General features: G+C 40.5%; 1 protein-coding gene across 1 annotated transcript in view; it reads left to right on the forward strand.

The window, feature by feature from the left end:
* The first annotated feature begins 13,128 nt into the window (after nt 1–13,128).
* dnaaf9 (dynein axonemal assembly factor 9) overlaps nt 13,129–22,007 on the forward strand; it is a 54,559-nt gene continuing 45,680 nt past the window's right edge. Inside the window, 13 exon segments of the mRNA XM_052089773.1 lie at nt 13,129–13,261; nt 14,687–14,766; nt 14,872–14,997; nt 15,111–15,235; nt 15,882–15,978; nt 18,772–18,878; nt 19,870–19,947; nt 20,040–20,141; nt 20,258–20,313; nt 20,427–20,562; nt 20,682–20,763; nt 20,840–20,876; nt 20,966–21,050. Coding sequence (XP_051945733.1) covers nt 13,203–13,261; nt 14,687–14,766; nt 14,872–14,997; nt 15,111–15,235; nt 15,882–15,978; nt 18,772–18,878; nt 19,870–19,947; nt 20,040–20,141; nt 20,258–20,313; nt 20,427–20,562; nt 20,682–20,763; nt 20,840–20,876; nt 20,966–21,050 — 1,170 coding nt within the window. The 5' untranslated portion in view covers nt 13,129–13,202.

The raw sequence follows: 22,007 nt of genomic DNA on the forward strand, positions 1-22,007 counted from the left end.
TTGGAGCTAACAGAATCTGTCCACAAATTAGTACATTAAACAGACCCCTCAACACACATTAGTGTTGCAATATCTGCTAACTGAAAGTTAAATTGTCCAAGCCTGGTCTTTAGAGGAGAGAGTTTTAAGTAAGCAATAAGTGTTGCAAAACCCCATAGCGAAAGCTTCTGGACATCATAACAACTCCTTGACCTGGGTAAATTAACAGTGTTGTGGAAATATATATATTTTTTCTGTTCCAACACCAAAATAACATTTCCAGCAGGTTTCTATTGTGGTGGCAGTGGGTGAATAGGATGATAACTTGCTGTGCCTCGTGACCCCAAATGTCCTCTCAACATGTCCCAAAATCTTAGACTGTTCTTGTGTAAAACTCCACACCTTTAAAGTGAGCCCACTACACCATATCACAGGTGCAGAGAAATCAGTCTCTCAAAGGTTTCAGCTTAAACAAAGGGAGTAGATTTGGCTTGAACATTGGGGTGGGAGTTAAAATATACTGGTGGATTCATATAATTTTTAATTCTAAACATTAACATTCTTCCAAAAGTTTGACAGTTGCATATTTATTGCAACTCTGCTGTCACTTGTTAAGCTACCTGACAATAGATTTATTTAAAAAATGTTGTGATGCAAAATACCTAACATAACAACAAATTCACACATGTCTATAAATTATAAATAACTACACTTCCATTAGTAAATTAACAGCCTATTGGTTAATGCTGTTTTTAAACTTTGTGCACTCGCTTGGTAGTTTTTTGTTCACTGAAAAGCAGCTGAAATTGTAAAATATGATGGCTAATGGATTTGCTTCTGTCACAATACAGATGTTGCCTTTGAGAATGCATGACCAAAAAAAAAAAAAACATGTTGCATCACAAGGCATTAGGCGATGAAAAACTGACATGATCAGTAGAGGGCATTCGTGTTTAATTTTTTGTAACACCAATTGCTAAAATAGTCACGTTGTCAGCGGAAAACTGCAGTGAGAACAAGCTGAATCACCAATGGCTACACAATTGTTAGCTATAAATATACTTTCTCAGAACGTTATGCAGCAGCATTGTATATGTTGCCGTGTTCATTTGGTAGGCTGTCGGATAAATAATTTGGCTGCTTTATGCGAGAGAGCAGAGTCGTAATAAATATGCAACTGTTAAACGTTTGGAAGAATGTAAATGTTTAGAATTAAAAATTAGATGAATCCATCTGTAGAGCTGTATCGTGTTGATTGTCTTGGTTAATGTTGTAACCTCTATTCCCTGATGGAGGGCACGAGACGTTGTGTCGATGTAGTGACGATAGAGTGTATTTGAGAAAAGGCCAATGAAAATTGGAGAGTGGAATTTTTAGCGGGTAGTTCAGTGTTGTAGCAAGAGGGACACAACGTCTCATTCCCTCCATCAGGGAACGGAGTATACAACAGTATCCAAGACATTCCCTATCTGTCACTCACTCGACGTTGTGTCAGTGTAGTGACACTGGGGGTCCCTATACAAAATGCCACAAACAGCTGAACTGTGTTACATGGACTGGCGGTGCAGGTGAAGGCAGGCCAGTGTGTGACTAGTAGCAAGTGCACTCGGCCTGCACGTAACCTTCCCAATGCCCCACAAACGTCTCAAGATCCCTTGTACCCAGAAAGGGAGGGACAGGACGTACTAACAATGGGAACAGGCCACACCAGCCACTTCTGCCGTTTCTCTTCTTTTTCTCCCACCAATTTTTTTTAAAATCATTCAGTTGGGGCCAGATGTATTCGTGTCAGGGAAGGTGTTCTTTTTCCCCATGAGGAAAAGACACCATGGAGACCACGCCTGCCCGAAGGTGATGTTAACATGTGGAGTCACATGGACTTACCAACCGGTAGTACACATGTGGTAAGAAGCCTCCGCTGTAGGTCCTACCAGGAGGGGAGATGCTCTACAAATGCAGCTACTGGAAGCAGAGGAGGCTTTGCCCAAAGGGAAGACATTGGTTTGCCTTCAGGGAAACCATACCGTGGAAAGTACATCACATGGGGTTACAACCACAAATGTGGAGCACCTACCCCAGTATAGACATACCTGGGCCCGGCATTGAATTTATCTGCCAAACTCGCCTGCAGCAGGGCTGAGGAGGAAAGACATCCAGGGTTCACCTGGCTCGGGAACTCACACGAGGAAAAAGTGCACAGCATCCCCTCGGGGAGGGGAAAGGCGCTGTGTGCAAACAGTACACCCGGCCAGCTGCCCACCACTTACCTGTTCATACCTGCCAACACACAGGATGAAACTGGCTCAACACGGAGAGTATAAAACCTTGCAAAGGTTTTGGGTGTCGCCTAGCCCGCTGCTCTACAGATGTCTGCTAGAGAGGCGCTGTCCGCCAAGGCCCAGGAGTATGCTACACTCCTAGTGGAGTGTGCTCGTACTCCCAAGGGGGGTGGCACGCCTTGGGCCTGATATGCCAAGGCTATGGCATCCACAATACAGTGGGCCATCCTCTGTTTGGATACAGCCTTCCCCTTCTGCTGTCCCCCAAAACAGACAAAGAGCTGCTCAGAGCATCTAAAGCTCTACGTGTAGATTCAAGTAGATACACAAAGCATGTACCGGACACAGCAACGACATGGCTGGGTCTGCCTCCTACTGGGGCAGCTCTTGCAGGCTCACCACCTGGTCCCTAAAAGGAGTAGTGGGAACCTTGGGTGCATAGTCCGGTCGGGGTCTCAAGACCATGTGAGAGCATGCCAGACTGAAATCCAGGCACATATTGCCGATAGAGAATGCCTGCAGGTCCCCAACCCTCTTGATGGAAGTGAGCGCAGTCAGGAGGGCCGTCTTCAGGGAGCGGTTGGCTCTGGCTGCTGCAGAACAGGTGTTGCTGCCGCAGGAGGATGCCCTCGGTGATGAGCAGACGGGATGTGGGACCATGAACCACGCTGGGGCAGAATATGCTGGATAGCGTCCGTCTGCTTCTTGTCCGTCGAGAACTGCTGAGCAAAGTCCTCAACGGTGTTGCCGAACAGGTCAGCCTGGGAGATGGGAGTGTCAAGGAAGTGAACCTTGTGGCGTCCTTCATCTCAAACTGGTTAAGCCACAGGTGGCGCTCCTGGAACACCATGGTGGATATCGCCTGCCCGAGAGCCCTTGCCATGACCTTCATCACCCGTAGAGCGAGGTTGGTCGCCAAGCACAGATCCTGCATCACTCTTGGGTCAGGACAACCCTCGTGTAGGGGCCTTGGCCTGGTGGATTTGCAGGAGGGGCATGGCATGCAGGGTGGAGGTGGCCTGTCCAGCATCACTGTAAGCCTTGGCCGTCAAGGACGATGTAGACTTACAGGCCATGGACTGGAGTCTGGGGCTACTTATCCACCTGAGGAATCTCTGTGTGCCCCCTGGCCATCCCACCATCAAGGGTAGTGAGAGCGTAGGAGCGCTGAAGCCGAGTCCAGGCAGTGAAAGGTGCCTGCCACGACTTTGTGAGCTCCTCATGCACTTCCGGGAAGAATGGAACAGGGTCTGGGCACGGTTGTGAGCGCCACTCTGAGCCCAGAAACCAGTCATCAAGCTGTGAGGGCTCAGGAAGGGCAGAGTGTTCCACTCGATCCCGACACTTGCGGTCAGCATGACGGTCAGCTCTGCATCAGCCTTAGACTGGGCGACCACACCTGAAGGTGGGAACCCAGCCGAGTCCTCCACATCCGACCGTGCCATCCTGCTCTCTGATGCTGCGATTGAGAGCTCATCCTGCTCTCAAGCCACGAAAGAGACATTAAACTCACCCTGGGGTGAGCTGCCTGTCTCATCCCAGAACTCGACCTGGGCAAATTATCATACTGGGGAAAGGGAGGTCCGTGGGGGTTCACCCGGCAAAACCACTCCCATTGGGATCCCAAATCGCCCCAGCACTAACTGTCGTAGCCTGATACCCGTAGGTAGAAGGACAGAGACGGGGAGCGGCTGGGCTGGCTTTCCCTCTGAAGAAGGAAAACCATGACCACAATGTTGCCATGGTCATGCTCTCGCAGTGAGAGCCCGAACCATCCATGAATGCTGTCTCCACGTGGCTACAGAACTACACACATATGGAAAGGCATCTTTATAAAGACGCTTTCCGTCAGTGCTCACTCTTTTAGAGGAATACTCTTTTAGAGGAATACTCTTTTAGATATACTCTCTTAGTGTAGCTGCCAAAGCGCCAAGTGGTGTTCTCTGCGCTTATCTGTGTAGAGGGGGAGAACCCGCTGCAATGCGGCATATATCTAACAGCTGAAAATGCCTTTTATGCTTTGAGGTGAATGGAAACTCATAGAAACCTCTCGGCTCCGAAGAAAAAATCAGAATGAGTGGTTGCAAGTCGGTTCCTTTCATACCCATATGTCCAGGGGAGTGGCATGCAAATTCCACTCGCCAATTTTCCTTGGCCTTTTTTCAATTTTTTCAAATATCAGAGGTGTTTGGAGCTCCCAAGGTTGACCCCTAGTGTCACTCCATCAAACCAACTTCGAGTGAGTGACAGATAGGGAACTCTCATTCTGATTGGTTTGATTGAGGCAGGACAGATGACAGTGCAGGTTGACCAATTGCATTTCAGATCCACATGTGCATATCAAATATTCAAGCTGTACATTCATTTTATATCCATGAGCAATAAACATGAGAAATTAGCTAATTTCTTGCTTTTTTATTTTTGAAACAAAACAAATAATCAAAAAACAAGCCTTTTTCCATTTTTGCCTATTGCTTTTGAAATAAAAAGAAACTAAACAAAAATTATTTTTATTTAATTTTTTTATTCAAAACGAAAAATGAATGAACGCAAAGTACACAGACCTTATTTACTCAACCTCATATAGTTCCAAACTCATTTGAAGAGGAACTGTTTGGCACAATAAATGAAAACAGTTATATAATTTTGTGGATTAGTATGTTGCAATGCTGAACTACTCATTGTGTTATGTAAGAACTGTGCTTCGTTAAATCTGGGTTACGAAACAATTATTTACATACCTGTCATCAATACACTTAATGGTTGGAGCTAACAGAATCTCTCCACAAATTAGTACATGAAACAGACCCCTCAACACACATTAGTGTTGCAATATCTGCTAACTGAAATTAAATGGTCCAAGCCTGGTCTTTAGAGGAGAGAGTTTTTGAAAACAGTTTTAAATCTAAGCAATTAGACTGTTCTTGAGTAAAACTCCACACCTTTAAAGTGTGCACACCACACCTGTATCACAGGTGCAGAGAAATCAATCTCTTAAAAGTCTCATCTTAAACCAATGGCGTAGATTTGGCTTGGACATTGGGGGATTGCAAAATGAAGCATTTACCCATGTTTCCACTGACCATGGTATAAATATTGGGGGTGGGGGGTTGTACTTGCTTGTTTTGATTGTTGGGGGGGTTACTTACCTTCCCCCCATCCTCTCTGGAATCTATGCCACTGGCTTAAACAGTATAAATTTATTAACAACGAGGAACATTAGTGCCATCTCTCCAAAATTGCTCAACAGAAATAATGTCCTCTATAGATATTGAACACACAAAAAAAAAAAAACAGTTTGGCCAATTTTTCAGAAGTTCATCGAACTTGTCTGTTACTTTTTATGTACTTGTTTAGGGGTCAGTACACTCCTTAATCTTTGCCATCTGATAAGTTTCCCACAGTTTGTAAAATAATATTAATGTCATATTTCTTCTGCTGTGTCTGGTTCTTGTCTTTTATTCTTCCAGTGATAGCAAATGTTAAAGAGATAGTTAACCCCAAAATGAAACTTCTGTCATTTTTTTGGTAAATTGCATTCATTTGTTTTTCTTTTTTAAATAAAAAAAACAAAAAATAAATTATGCTTTGAATTTTTGTTTTTCATATAAAAAGAAATCTAAAAAAGACAACTAAAAAGGCTTGTTTTTTGATAATTAGTTTAATAAGAAATTAGCTATTTTGTAAAAAAAAAAAAAAAAGCAAGAAATTAGCTATTTTCTCATATTTATTGCTCATGGATATAATATGAATATACAGTTTGAATATCTGATTTGCACATGTGGGTATGAAACGGGATTGGTCAACCTGCACTGTCATCTGTCCTGCCTCAATCAAACCAATCAGAATAAGAGTTCAACACGATACAGCTCTACTGGTGGATTCATATAATTTTTAATTCTAAACATTAACATTCTTCCAAAAGTTTGACAGTTGCATATTTATTACGCAAGGTTGACCAATCTCATTTCAGACCCACATGGGCAAATCAAACATTCAAGCTGTATATTCATATTATATCCATGAGCACTAAATATGAGAAAACGAATGATTCAAAAACAAGCCTTTTTTGTTGTTGTTTTTTGCTTATTTCTTTTTAAATGAAAATTAAATTCAATGCATAATTTATTTCTTTTTATTATTTCAAAATGAAAAACGAATGAACACAAAGTTCATGGACCTTATTTACTCACCTTCATGTAGTTCCAAATCCATTTGAAAAGGAAATGTTTTGCCTCAGGTAACCATTAACTTTCATTGTATGTAAAAAAAAAAAAAAATTAAATGCTAGGAAAGTGAAGGGTGACATAGAAATTCTGCCTAACATCTCCTTGGGCTCCATGGAAGAAAGAAAGACATATGGGTTTGGAAAAACATACGGATGATTAAAAGACAACATCATTTTCATATTTGGATGAACTGTCCACTCCTCAAGAGGCAGTGATGGTAGATTACTTCTTAATTGTAATTCGGAAATGATTAGAAATTATTATTATAGTTAATTAACTGATTATATAAATTGTAGTCAGTTACAAAAAGAAAACTTGGATCCCAATATGAGAATTTATATGATTTTTGTTTTTGTGTGCTTTACTCGCTATTTGTCAGTTTCTGAGTGAAATTAAAAAAGGCACATAAATGTTATTCTTACCCCAGCAATTTGTGTGGTAACAGATCAGGGCTGCATTTCCAAAAAACATTGAAAGCCTAAGTAGATACATTTACATTTATGCATTTGGCAGACGCTTTTATCCAAAGCAAGTTACAGTGCACTTATTACAGGGACAATCCCCCCAGAGCAACCTGGAGTTAAGTGCCTTGCTCAAGGACACAATGGTGGTGGCCGTGGGGTTTGAACCAGCAACCTTCTGATTAACAGCCCTGTGCTTTAGCCATTACACCACCACCACTCCTACTAGATACCATTGCCGCAAATAGTACGATCAACTCATATTTTTAAGCCATTCAAATGCACTTGAAGACATACTGAACTTATATCAACTGCAGGCCAATTTAGAATAAAACTTTTACATTTTTAAAAAGTAGAAGAATAAGAGGGATCAATTAATTATGGGGGGAGGGATTTCCCCTTGCAAGGTTTGCATGGAGGTTAACACCGCCACTGTGTCCAAGGAAGTTTATTCCTCAGGGTCAAGCATTGGAATGCGCCCAAGAGGCTGTGTTCCTGTTTCCTAGTGTAGTAAAGTTCACTCAGTAGAAATAGTGCTGTTTACTCTCGGAACTGGTGAATTATGGTATGGAGTAATTTAGCACAGGGCTGTTTCTCGCTATAAGCAATATAGAGTGGCCCCGAGCCACCAGGAGGCAACTCAAAGCAGGGTAGTTTTTTCATGTATTATTATTATTATTATTATTATTATTATTATTATTATTTTATATACTAAAAGCTGCAAGTATAGACTCATGCAGCTTTTATGGCTCAGTTAGACAGATATAGGGGCCCCCCTTGAATACCCCTTTCGAGATATAATCCCGTGGTAGACAGGGAAAGAAATAGAATAAAATGAGAGTATATGCCATTAAAGCAGGGTTAAACAAGAGAAGTGTTTTCGGTTCCGGCAAACCTAACTAAAGCAGCATTCGTATGAATTGAGAGATAAATTAGGTGTATGTCTGGCTGAATAGATAAGTATTTAGTCTAGACTTAAACTGAGAGAGTGTGTCTGAGTTCCAAGCACTGCTAGGAAGACTATCCCATAGTTTAGGAGCCAAATATCTCCATCCTTTTGTGGATGTTTTTGCAATCGTAATGAGCGTGATGATTATAGAAGGTAACTTAAGTACTTTGGAGCTAAACCAAAGCTTTGTAAGAAATAAACACAATTTTTTAATTTCTATAATAAACTTATCAGGTAGCCAGAGTAACACCGATAAAATGGGGCTGATATGATCAAATTTATTGCTTTTGATAGCACTGTAGCTGCTGTATTTTGAACCAACTGAAGTTTATTTATTAAACCTGCAGGACATGCTCCTAGTAATGCATTACAATAACATAGTCTTGAGGTCACGAACACATTAATTTGTTTTTTCAGCATCAGAAACAGATAGCATGTGTCGTAACTTGGTAATGTGTCTGAGGTGGAAGAATGCTTTTTTTGGATTGCTATAAAATATAACACCTAAATGTTTTGCTGTAGAAATTGACATTACAGTACATCCATCAAGAGTCAGATATATTTTAGCGGCTTATTTTTTAGTTTTTTTTTCAATAATTAGTACTTTTGTTTTATTGGAATTGAGTAAAAGGAAATTTCTACATCCACTGAAATGTGAAATTTTGTCAGGTTTCAAGAAATATAAAGTTGGTATCATTAATCATTTGAATGTTTTGTCAATGTGTTGAACCAATGAGTTACAGATAATTTTGTTCTGTTTTCACATTTAAATAGATAGTTCACCCAAAAATGTTAATTCTCTCATAATTTACTCACCCTCATGCCATCCCAGATGTGTATGACTTTCTGTCTTCTGCAGAACACAAACAAAGGTTTTTAGAATATAAATATATATCAAACAGGTCAATATTTAGCCTTTTTTTACTATCAATCTCCACATTCACTTTCACATTCTATGTCTTTTGTTTTTGGCAATTCACATTCTTAGTTGTGCAGGGAGGAGAATTTATAGTAAAAAAAAGGAATTAAATATTGATCTGTTTCTCACTCACACCTATAATTTGCTTCTGAACCCTAGCCGGCCGGCTCTCCCGTCTATCCTGCTCTCAAATGTTTGCTCCCTGGACAATAAACTGGACTATATCCGACTCCAGCAGGCTACGCAGCGTGAGTTTAGAGACTGCTGCGTCTTTGTTTTCACGGAGACGTGGCTCAGCGACAGAGTTCCGGATGCCGCCATTCAGCTAGACGGGCTCGCCTCGTTTCGTGCCGACAGAAATACAGCTCTCTGCGGTAAGACTCGCGGTGGTGGCTTGTGTGTTTACATCAACACGGAATGGTGCAAGAACTCTATGCTAGTCTCTAGTTGCTGTTGGAGCTTGTGACTGTTAGATGCAGACCTTTTTATCTACCACGGGAATTCACCACTGTTTGCATAACCGGAGTTTACATTCCCCCCAGCGCTAACGCTAAGGAAGCGCTCTGTGAACTGTATGGGGCTATGAGCGAACTGCAGAACGTGCAAATCTCTTTTCAACCATGCAAATCTCAAGACAGTGCTCCCTAAATTCCATCAGTATGTGGACTTTGCAACGAGAGGGGCGAACGCGCTTGATCTTGTTTACACAAACATCCCAGGCGCGTACCGGGCGGAACCCCGCCCCCACCTCGTCTACTCAGACCACATCTCTGTTATGTTAATTCCAGCATACAGACCGCTCGTCAGACGCACAAAACCGCTTCAGAAGCAGGTGAAAACCTGGCCAGCAGGAGCCATCTCTGCTCTTCAGGACTGTTTTGAGTGTACTGACTGGCACATGTTCAGGGAGGCTGCAACATATGGCGATTCTACCAACTTGGAGGAATACACAGCATCAGTGACCAGCTACATCAGCAAGTGCATTGATGATGTCACTTTCTCCAAGACCATCACCACACGCCCAACCAGAAGCCGTGGATGACTGCGGAGGTGCGACGCTGCTGAGGTCCCGAGACTCGCCTTCAGAGCAGGCGATAAGGCAGCCCTAAGAACAGCTAGGGCCAAACTGTCACGGGCAATCAGAGAGGCAAAGCGCCGACACGCCCAGAGAATCCACAGTCACTTCCAGGACAGCGGTGACACGCGCGCATGTGGCAGGGCATCCAGGCCATCACCAACTACAGGACAACATCAGTTGCCTGTGACAAAGATGCCTCCCTTCCTGATGCGCTGAACCACTTCTACGCTTAGGTTTGAAGTGCAGAACGACGTGATGGCGAGGAAGTCCACCCCTCCTCCCAATCCACCAGGTGCTCTGTCTTACCACGGCAGATGTGAGGAAAACTCTACATAGAGTCAACCCACGGAAGGCTGCTGGACCAGACAACATTCCTGGCAGAGTGCTCAGAGGATGTGCAGACCAGCTAGCAGATGTTCTTACCGACATCTTCAACATCTCTCTGAGCAGCCGTTGTTCCAACGTGTTTCAAGGCCACCACCATCATCCCCATGCCAAAGAAGTCTTCAGTGTCCTGCCTCAACGACTACCGTCCCGTCGCGACTTACACCCATCATCATGAAGTGTTTCGAGAGGCTCGCCATGAGGCAGATTAAGACCCAGCTGCCCCCTCACTAGACCCACTGCAGTTTGCGTGATCGCTCAAACCGCTCAACGGACGCATGCCATCACCACAACCCTCCATCTGGCCCTCACCCACCTAGACAATAAGGACTCGTGACGCTCGAATGCTGTTCATAGATTTCAGCTCAGCATTCAACACAATCATTCCCCAGCACCTGATTGGAAAGCTGAACCTGCTGGGCCTGGACACCTCCCTCTGCAACTGGATCCTGGACTTCCTGACTGGGAGACCTCAGTCAGTCCGGATCGGGAACAGCATCTCCACCACCACCACACTGAGCACTGGGGCCCCCAGGGCTGTGTGCTCAGTCCACTGCTGTTCACTCTGCTGACTCACGACTGTGCAGCAATGCACAGCTCGAATCACATCATCAAGTTCGCCGATGACACGACCGCGGTGGGTCTCATCAGCAAGAACAACGAGTCAGCATACAGAGAGGAGGTGCAGCGGCTGATCGAACTGGTGTAGAGCCAACAACCTGTCCCTGAATGTCGACAAAACAAAAGAGATGGTTGTTGACTTTAGGAGAGCACAAGGTGAACACACTCCGCTGAACATCGACGGCTCCTCTGTGGAGATCGTCAAGAGCACCAAATTCCTTGGTGTTCACCTGGCGGAGAACCTCACCTGGTCCCTCAACACCAGCTCTATCACCAAGAAAGCCCAGCAGTGTCTCTACTTTCTTCGAAGGCTGAGGAAAGCACATCTCCCAACCCCCATCCTCACTACATTCTATAGAGGGACTATTGAGAGCATCCTGAGCAGCTGCATCACTGCTTGGTTTGGGACTTGCACCGCTTCGGACCACAAAGCCCTGCAGAGGATAGTGAGGACAGCTGAGAAGATCATTGGGGTCTCTCTTCCCTCCATCAAAGACATTTACAAAAAACACTGTATCCAAGAAGCAACCAGCATTGTGGACTGACCCCACACACCCCTCACACAAACTCTTTACCCTCCTCCCGCCTGGCAAGAGGTACCGAAGCATTCGGGCCCTCACGGCCAGACTGTGTAACAGCTTCTTCCCCAAGCCATCAGACTTCTCAATACTCAGAGACTGGTTTGACACACACGTGTCCTGAGTTGCACTTTAATAACTGTCACTTTATAACTGTCTGCTACCTCAATAACTGCTATGTGCATAGAACACTATCTCATAGTATGCTATGTTTACATTTTTAGAAACTGTCATCTTTTTGCACTACTGAGTACTGGTCGGCGCTGCACTGTCTATTGTCCTGTTCATTGTCAGTAATTTGTTGTACTGTCCTGTACTTTTTGCACATGTTTGCACGTGCACTTTATATAGGTATATATAGGTAGTTTATATAGGTATTTTATTTCGTTGTGTAGTCTCATGTGGTCCTATGTTGGACCTTTGTTGTTTTTATGTAGCACCATGGTCCTGGAGGAACGTTGTCTCGTTTTGCTGTGTACTGTACTAACTGTATATGGTTGAAACGACAATAAAAACCACTTGACTTGACTTGACTTGACTTGAAGATATAGATTTAAATACTGGAGTTGTATTGATTACTTTTATGCTGCTTTATGTGCTTTTATGAGCCTCTAAATTTTGGTACCCATTTACTTGCACTGTATGGACCTACAAAGCTAAAATCTTCTTCTAAAAAATGTTGTTGTGTTCTGCAGAAGAAAGAAACTTATCTGGGATGAGTGAAATGATGTGGAAAGTGGAAATTATGCAATAATTTTCATTTTTGGAAGAACTTTCCCATTACAGTAATGTTTTTGAAACTGTTGGAACTAAAAAGAAGTGGATGGCAATCTATAACTCTGAAATGTCAACAAGGAGAAGAACCGAGGGTGCAACAGCGGTTTTTGTATTGTACCCTGTGTAAACATAATTACTGAGATTATTATAAACTTGATTATTTAACATATTGATGGCATTGTCTAATATGAACTATTTAAAACGTATACTAAAAGTTGTTTGAAAAAGGGGTCTGTCCTTTTTTAAGTCGCTTTAATATAATTCATCCGACAATAAATCATTACTCTAGGGCTGTATCCGAAAACGCTCATTTTGCTGCCTAATCAGTTAATGGCTTAATTTACAGCTGTTTTGAATGACTGGCTCTCTGAAGGAAACTGGTCTCTGAACAGTTTGAAAAGCAACTTTTCATCGTACTTCCGTATACAGCTGTGGTTCTCAACAAAGTGGTCGGGACCTACTGGGGGTCCTCAGCACACTTTCAGGGGGGCCTCAAGCTCTATTAAAATTATTATTAAAATTGTTATATAATTATTATAATTCAACTTAATGAAAATGCTAAAAATTTAATAACTCCCTTCAACAGCTTGCTTTTTTAGGAAGAATAGTTCTAGACATTACGCAGCCTAGGATTGCACGAGACACAGGCCAGATTGTATCTACCTCAGCGAAGGAGGAGGAGGAAACGGTGTAATGTTGTTAATTAGAATTTTCGATACTGGTTTCACAAGCCATCTCGTATTATTACAAAGTAATTAATTAATTAATTCAAAACAAGCAACACTAGTCTTTTTTCACCGGATGCATATTGTCTGTTGTTCCACAGTATGTAACGCTTACAACCCCCCTCCTTGAGGAGATGGTATGAGCGGTTTTGTGCGCGCTTGTGTTGCTCTCTTCTACAGACGAGATGTGATAGATCCCAAAACGCTTTCTAAATACCAAACAATGAGCATGGCTGCTATAAGGAAAAACGGAAGATCTCCCATAATGACTGCTGCCGTAAGGTAATAAATATTTTCCGTGTGCCGGTTTTGTTCTACAGGCACGATTGATTTGTTTTATTTTTAGTAAAAGGTAACGGTTGAGGGCCAATGATTTATGCGTCTGATTATCCCCAATCTGATGATATTGAAAGAGGCCTCGGTCTTGTAATAATCGACTGAATTGTCTGTTATTTAATGCAAATGTTTATAGGCACTAGATGATTATCGTTTATCTAAATATCTAATGCCCCGCCCACCTTTCAGAAATAAGTAAAGAATGTCGGTTGATTAATATTCCCCTGAGACACTGACCCCGTTTCCAAGATGGTGACAGCTCCGGAAAGCTTGTAAACATCCTTTCCCCTGGCCTTTTGTTAAAATTGAGAACATGGATTTTGCCTTAGCCTATATATATATATATATATATATATATATATATAAGTTTTTATTTTAAAAATAACTTGGGTCATTCGGCGGCACTTCATTCGGCATGACGGTTGAGATTTGAATTCAGTTCTCGAGACACATTGTATCTGATTTGAAACGCGTGTGTATAGATAATTGCTTGTCTCTAAACATATATTTTTAGACATTATTGTTTGGAAAATACATACAATCAATTTATTAGTGTTCTGATGAGTGGTCGACCGAAAACGGTTTACAAGTGACTGGTATTGTTGCCTAGAGCAGGGTGCCCACATAATGACAATAATAGGATAGCATAATCGAATGTAATGATTACAAATGATATCTGATATACACAAAAATGCTGAAATTAAAAGACTATATCTACTCAAACCCTTTCAAAGAACAAACAATTTTGAGTCAGCTGACACAACTGAATAAACATAAGTGGGCGTTGTTAAAGGGATAGTTCACCCAAAAATGAAAATTCCCTCATCATTTAGGCCTACTCTCCCTACACCTTTCCAGATGTGTATGACATTCTATTTTATTTTGGACACAAACAAAGTTTTCTAGAAGAATATCTCTCGCTCTGTTGGTCCTCACAATGTATGTGAATAGTGGTCAGAACTTTGAAGCTGCAAAAAGCACATTAAGGTATTATATAAGTAATCAATATGACTCCAGTGGTTAAATCTATGTCTTCAGAAGTGATATGATAGGTGTGTGTTTTTTTGTGAGATTTATAAACAGATAAAGACCTGCATTATGCTTTCAAGAAATGTTGCCCCTGGACTTTCTCAGCAGCTTACTGGACCAAATTAAGATAAAGAAGAATACATTTATGTTCTAGTACATCTTTAACAAAAAGCTAAAATATACAAGCCACTTATAGTGGAGCTAAAATTTTATTTTTTCCACATTATCCTATAAAGTGTTCTTCTTTGCCCATGTAGATGCAGGATTATATTGTTATGTTGGCAATATGGTTTTCTAAGTTGCCACATTGAGTGAATCTAATGCAATGACATGTGTTTGCAGCTTCTCCCGCTTGCGTCATGTCCAGGCTCTGTTGAGGGATGATGTTAATAAAGCTCCAGATTGCATCCTCTGCTCTCTGGGTGAGTTAATTAATCAATATCACCTGTGTCCCTTCACGTATATTTTCTTTATTCAAAAGGGACAGATGGAGGTGGCCTATGCTATATTTGTGTTTTTATTGTCAGGTATTGACAGCCGCTATAATGAAGGGTGCAGTGAGCTGGCCAGCTACCTTTTCTGTGGCTTGTATAAACAGAACCATTTTGACATGGAGCAGATCCCAGAGGACTTTCCAGAGGAAGTGCTGGATGGTAGACCCCATTGCTTAATGTCATTCCTTTCATGAGTGAAAACATACATTATAATGTACATAGTACAAGTAGTCTACATCTTGAATCTGACTTGTATATTTGCTTATTTCTAGATCTGATCATCCTCATTAAGGCAGAGTGTGTGCATCTGTACTGCAATCCTGTGAATTATGGCTACCTGCTTCCATATGTATCTCACTGGAGGAATCTGCACCTCCACTGTCTGACTGAGAAAGAGGTAATGATTTAATGATCACTGCTTTTCACAATCCCCCACATCTCTTTTAATGGCACACCCTCATATCATCCACTCGCTGTCCCTGTATCCCAAATCTATGACATACAGGTATGTTCATTTAGCTCAACTGGTAGGACATGGTTTTAGCAATGGCAACACTGCAAAAATAAATTTCTTAAGTATTTTTGTCTTATTGAATAATAAGATATTTTGTTTAGAATCTTTTATGCTTATAACAAGAAAAATTTTTGGCCAATCGAGTAAGAAAGAAAATTTGGTTCAAAGGGAAAACAAGTTTATTTTTCTTATCCCATTGGTAAATGGTTGTTTCTTTTTTTAAGCATAAACCCTATGCATATGAAAATAAGCTATATCAATAAGATATCTTTTTTTTATTATTCTACTTCTCATATGTACTTTCTTTTTTGAAGGATATTTAGATATTTTTACCAGAAAATAAGAAAAAAAAACACTAACCCAGTAAGAAAATGATTTTTTTGCTTTGAAGGTTATGGGTTCGATTTCCAGGGAACGCACAAACTGAAAAGTGGCTTTGGATACAAGAATCTGCTAAATCCATAAATGTGCATTCTTTCGCGTGTGTTTTTCCTCCTTTTCTCTCTTGTGCTCTGTCTCTCTCTCTCAGTATGAGGATGAAGAGGTGGCAGAGGAATTTAAGATCTCAAGTTTTGTGACAATGGTTCAAGACTGTCATTATATTGGAATTCCCTACAGTTCCCATGGTAAGCATCTGATACACTGATTTAATGACGCACCGATATGGAATTTCTGGGCAGATACGATAAGCAATATTTGAAGAAGGAAAAAAAAAAATCAGTTTAAATATTTTATCCTTTAACCTGGAACTGCTAGCTAATTCATTAAAAGCATAACAAATAGGTGTCATTTAAAAGCTTGGAAATTGGACTGCTATATAAGGTTTGCTGGATGAAACATGAACCAGAAATGTGCCTGCATTACAGATGTATGCTGATTTGAATGAGAAATATATGACAGTACACTTGCATAAACTGTATGGATTCACATAAGTCTTTACGGTAATCCTAAAATGAGGCAATAAATAGCATATAACGTACATTAAACAACAAAACATACAATACAAATCTTAATCTCTTGATAAGGGGTGTAATATTTATGCCAGCAGCCAGAATATGTGTGCAGTAGGGGTTTGTATGTGTAATGTATGTGTGCACATAGTGCTCATGCACATCTCATTTTACAGACGCTTATTACAACGCTCATCTGTGACAGTTCCACTGTACAACTTCTAAGATTTGAACATAACAATCATAATGGAAATGGGTAACATCATGCAGATCGAATATTCATGAGTCATAACATCAGAAAAGTTTAAACTTATAAAATACAAGCATATTAGTTTCACTCCCAAACTAGTGTTTTCAGACTTCTCTAGTCATTCTGTAAGAATTATTTTAAGCTTATTTTAATCACAATGCTGTCCTGTAGGGCTGCAACTAACGATTATTTTGATAATCGATTAATCTAACGATTATTTGACTATTCGGCGACTATTGCAACGATTAATCATTAGCTCTTAAACGATTATTCAGCTTGTACCCCGACTTAAAAGGTTGTATTAAACATGCTTACTAACAATAAAGAGGATAAAATCTTCTTTCAAAAATACCTCTAAATAACATTCACTGAATTAAAGGGAAAAAAATACATTTTATTAAGTGTAATTCAGTAAAGAAATTCACTGCAAAAAAAAACACATTTTTATCAAGTGTTTTTGTCTGGTTTTCCATTTAAAATTGTCTAAAAATCCTTAAAACAAGATACATTTACTTGAGAAGCAACATATCATATATTTAGACTTGCTTTAAGAGAATGTATCTTAAATATAAGTGTATTTTTTCACTTATATACTTCTGCCACTGCAGTAAAGACAAAATATACTTACAGTATATTCAAGATCTATTCTCTAAAAGCAAGTCTAAATATCTTATATGATGCTTCTCAGGTGAATGCATCTTTTTTAAAGGATTTTTAACTATTTTTATTGGAAAACAAGCCAAAACAAATCATAAACGTATTTTGTTGCAGTGTATAATGGGGCGAAGACTCCTCTCTCACCTTTCTGTTCACTTCAATCCATCTTTAACTCACAAAAACAAACTCTCAATTATTAATAAAGCTGCTTATTACCAATTTTCTTCACAATAAGAATAATGCTGCATTAAGCGTGCGCACTCGAGGGACAAGCGTCCCCGCAACAGAGCACGTATCAGCCGGGTGCAGTTTCAATCTCTCCCCCTTAGATCGGGACATTCGCACAACTCATAGAAGAGGCGCTGACCGCACAGAGAAATGCCAGTTTCGGAGTTTGTAGTTAATTGCATGACCTGCTTCCATATTATTTGAACTTTAATAAAGCTATAGCTCATTAAATGTAACTGCATTTAAGATGTAACACCGGGGTGTTTTCTTTAAAGAGCTCCAACTCCACTTATTCCACAACAAGAGTGCTTCTGTATTTACTTATTTGGTATTTTTGTATAATTCCCTTGTACTTTGCGATCTACATAAGCTGAAGTTGTTTGGAAATTTTAGAGTGAATCTGGACTGTGAGCTGTGTAGTTCTTCCTCTCCTCAGTCAGGTGCGAGCTGCAGTGCTGCTCTCATGTGTCATCATTAGAGTTAAATTTGATCTCATGTTACGTTAAATGAGATCAAACAACTATTCAACAATTACATTTTTTGTCAACAAATTTTTATTGTCGACGTTGTCGATAACATCGACTAATCGTTTCAGCTCTACTGTACTTTAAGTAATGATGTGCTATTTCCCACATTCGGTTTATGTTTCATTAAGCAAGAAGCAAAAATGATTGCCCCAAACTAACATGCATACATGTTTTTGTCACATTTTCACTTATTGCTTCATGAAACAGAATATGGGAAATGGCATGTTGTTATTTACAGCAGATGTTCACAAATTAAAGGTGCACTTGCAGTGACGCCTAGTGGTGTGGATGCAGCATCATTCAAAATCAATAGTTTTCAGTTACAGATTCCATTGTAGAAATTCACTATTCACAATCAGCCATGATTAACTTAATCCAAGAGTGAAACTGTCCAGTAACAAAACGTTGACTGAGATTCAGCTGGTCATGTGATTCTAAAATGGCAGCCTCCATGAGGGTGCTCCTGCCCAGTGTAAAATAAAACGGCTTTTATTAGGTTACTGATATGACTAGAGTCCTCATCTCATATGAGTGGTCATGATTTTATACATATTTCAAAATGACAATTCATTTAATTAGGAGTAAAAAATAAATAAAATTAATGAGTAAAAAAAGCAAATAAACCATAACAAAATATAGGCTGCATTCCATTATTGGCGCAATAATAATATTTTGATTTTCCTGGTTATAGGCCACCGATATATTGTGCATACCTACTGTACACTGATTATTACCATGTTGGTGTGGCACAAGCATCATTCGTTCATTTTGTCCATCATTTTAATGGTTTATTTGTTTTGTCCGTAGGCCTTTTTAAAAAGTTTGACATGTTCATGTTGGAGAAATGGCCTATCATTCAGGCTTTTGCACTGGAAGGAATCGGCGCTGGGGTGTTTTTCACCATGAAATACAAGGTCTTGTATTTATAATTATTTATTCATGACTTAAGGTTGGGGAGTAACGGAATACATGTAACGGGAGTACGTATTTAAAATACAAAATATAAGTAACTGTATTCCACAATTTAAATCATTGGTAATTAGAATACAGTTACATTTAAAAAGTATTTTGATTACTGAAGAGATTCCTTTGCATTTTATTGTCATTTGTTTCATTTAATATTTAGAAAACATTTATACATATAAATTATGTGATATGTGCATTTGAACAGCGGTGAAACACTTTCTTATGATATGTTACATTCATACGAGCAGACAGAGAAGTCAGTTTGGAGCAGAAGTAATAGAAATAATCCTTGTGTAAATTGTCAGCTTTATGCTAAACTATAATGCTATTTCTAGCCATTTTACATTCACATGTTACCAAGCACGATCATATTTATTTATATCAAGAAAATTCACATTGGGTCATAATTTCTTTTTTCTAGTAAGACCTTTGATATTAGGGCAAACATCTTATTCTTGATAATAATTTTGTATTGTTTTCCTGTTAAAATATCAAAAAATCCTTAAAACAAGATCAATATGATTGATCGTGTTTTAGAAACAACACTGCACAAGATATTTAGGTTTTTCAGAGAATTTATTTTTAACATGTGTATTTTGTCTCACTGTACTGGCAGAGTTTTTATAGTCAAAACAAGATAAAAAATCTACCAGTGCTGAAGAAGTAATCTAAAGTATTTAGAATACGGTACTGACCTTTAGTAATCTAATGGAATACATTACAAATGACATTTTACAGCATGTAATTCGTAGTGGAATACATTTCAAAAGTAACCCTCTCAACCCTGGTTATATGTAAGACATAAGCGGTATAACAATCGTATGGTATGTTATTTAATATGGTTGTTACTTGATAAGATTGTCAGCGCAACATATAAACTAATACAGCTGTTCTTATATTGTCCCCCATCAACATTGTTTTGTGTCTTCTATCTTATAGCTAATAGATGTGAGTCAGAGACTCTGGCAAGTCTATAGCAGATTAGACCCAGTGTCTTTAGACAAGCTTCTCAGTGAGGTAACACACATAAAGCAAAGCATGAGTATTTAACATGCCTGTGTACACATTCATTACTTATTATACAAGAGTGGATGCGATATCTGTTTTAGGACCAACAGCTGTTTGAAAGACAGTGGAGCTGCCTGTTCTCTAGTATGGAAATAGAGAGTGCGCTGTCCATGCAGGAACTGTCAGAGGCCCAAGTTGCAGAGGTACAGATCCATCTGATTGTAGTATAACACCTGCCATTAAATCAGTTCTAATTTAAGAGTCATTTAAAATTCTGTTGTGTTCGAGAGCAGTCGTTTCCATTTTCTGTGTCTTCCAGCCTTTCAGAACATATTATTCACATGGTCTAATTTCCAGCAATATCACAGACAAAAGGTACTTCCAAAACAAACACTAGTTCTTGTTTTTAAGACTTCATGCAGGAATTATTTTAAATTTCTCTTTGTCAGGCTCATGATTCATTTTTTATTGTTTGTGCTGAATCCCAGTAAAAGTAGGCAGCCGTTTGTCTTGTTTGGGAGTCACTCAGCTAAGGAGGATCTGGAGAATTACTGTTTTACCTTCCCCTCTGAAGGCCACCAGGTTCGCAATACAGGGCTCAATGGGGGTGTCGCCAAACACATGGTGAGAGAGTGTCACACAGTGGCATAATGACGGCTTACAACACTCATTTTACAAGATTTTATTTTTATGTTAATATATATACAACAGTTAAATAGGTCTGTTTTTAATCTCTCTCACAGCTGCTACAGTGTGTGGCCCCTAAAGGGCCACTGGCCTGTGCTCGAACCTATTTCTTTGGAAGCACTCACGTCCCATACCTGGGTAAGTGTACCTATGGAAAATAGAGAAAATTCCTCTACATTCGGTTGTATTTTCACTGTTTTCTCTAATCCAACAGGAAATGACAACACCCAGCAGAAGAGCACTGAACTCCAGTAAGTACTCCAATAATACTTGGTAGTGTGAGTTTTCATGAGGCTGTATTTATTGGATTGGTATTAAAGTTATATGTGGTGTACTACAGGCTGCTTTCACAAATCTACTCGGCTTCAGTTCAGTCTGTACTGGCAGGAATCAAATGTTTTTCCATCAACTCCAGTGCCAGTAAGGTAAGCTACTATCAGCTTAACATGAGAGAGCAATATTTGAATGCGGGTAAAAAAATAACCATTTCAAAATAATTATACTCGACCACAGTATTATTAGGTGAATTGAGTCATTTTTGTGGCACTAGCGGCATCAAACAGAATGGACCAGTAGCACAATCTTTAAAATTTTAATGGAATGACAATGTGGGTGTGAGGGATAGACATATAGTCTCTTCAATGGGTTGTACTGCTGTTTAAAGTGTTTTGGATTTGTAAAACAGTTGAAGGATGGGCAAGGAGGAGGCGAGAACCGGCTAGTCAACATAAATCATATTTAATAAAACTCAAAGCACAAACATAAACACACATGACGGACATGTCCGTAATTCTCTCTCTCCATGCTCCGTCGCTCCTCCCTTTTATGCCGCTCTCCTCACGTTACTGAAATTAGACACAGGTGTTAGTTATCATTTAGCTCAGGTGTGAGCGCCCTTACCGCTTTTCTCTCCCGGACGGGCGCTTGACCACGCCCCGCTGCCACATACCCCCACCGCCCGACTCAGGCCGGGCATCATCCGGCCTGCCTACCACTCCCCCATTCCTGGAGAGGAAGTCAGCGGCAGCCATCTGCACCCCGGTCTGTGGACCACCTTGAACTTAAAAGGCTGGAGGGCCAGATACCAACGGGTGATCCGGGCGTTAGTGTCTTTCATGCGGTGGAGCCACTGCAGTGGGGCATGATCCGAGCAGAGGGTGAAGGCCCGCCCCAGCAGATAGTATCGGAGGGTGAGAACCGCCCACTTGATGGCCAGACACTCCTTCTCCACGGTGCTGTACTTAGTCTCCCTCAAGGAGAGCTTCCGGCTAATGTACAGCACCGGGCTCCTCTCCTCCACCACCTGCGAGAGTACGGCCCCCAGCCCTCTGTCTGAAGCGTCCGTCTGCAAAACAAAAGGGAGAGAGAAGTCAGGTGCATGT

The sequence above is a fragment of the Xyrauchen texanus genome, chromosome 24 (genome assembly GCF_025860055.1).
Source record: "Xyrauchen texanus isolate HMW12.3.18 chromosome 24, RBS_HiC_50CHRs, whole genome shotgun sequence".
NCBI classification, from domain to species: Eukaryota; Metazoa; Chordata; class Actinopteri; order Cypriniformes; family Catostomidae; genus Xyrauchen; species Xyrauchen texanus.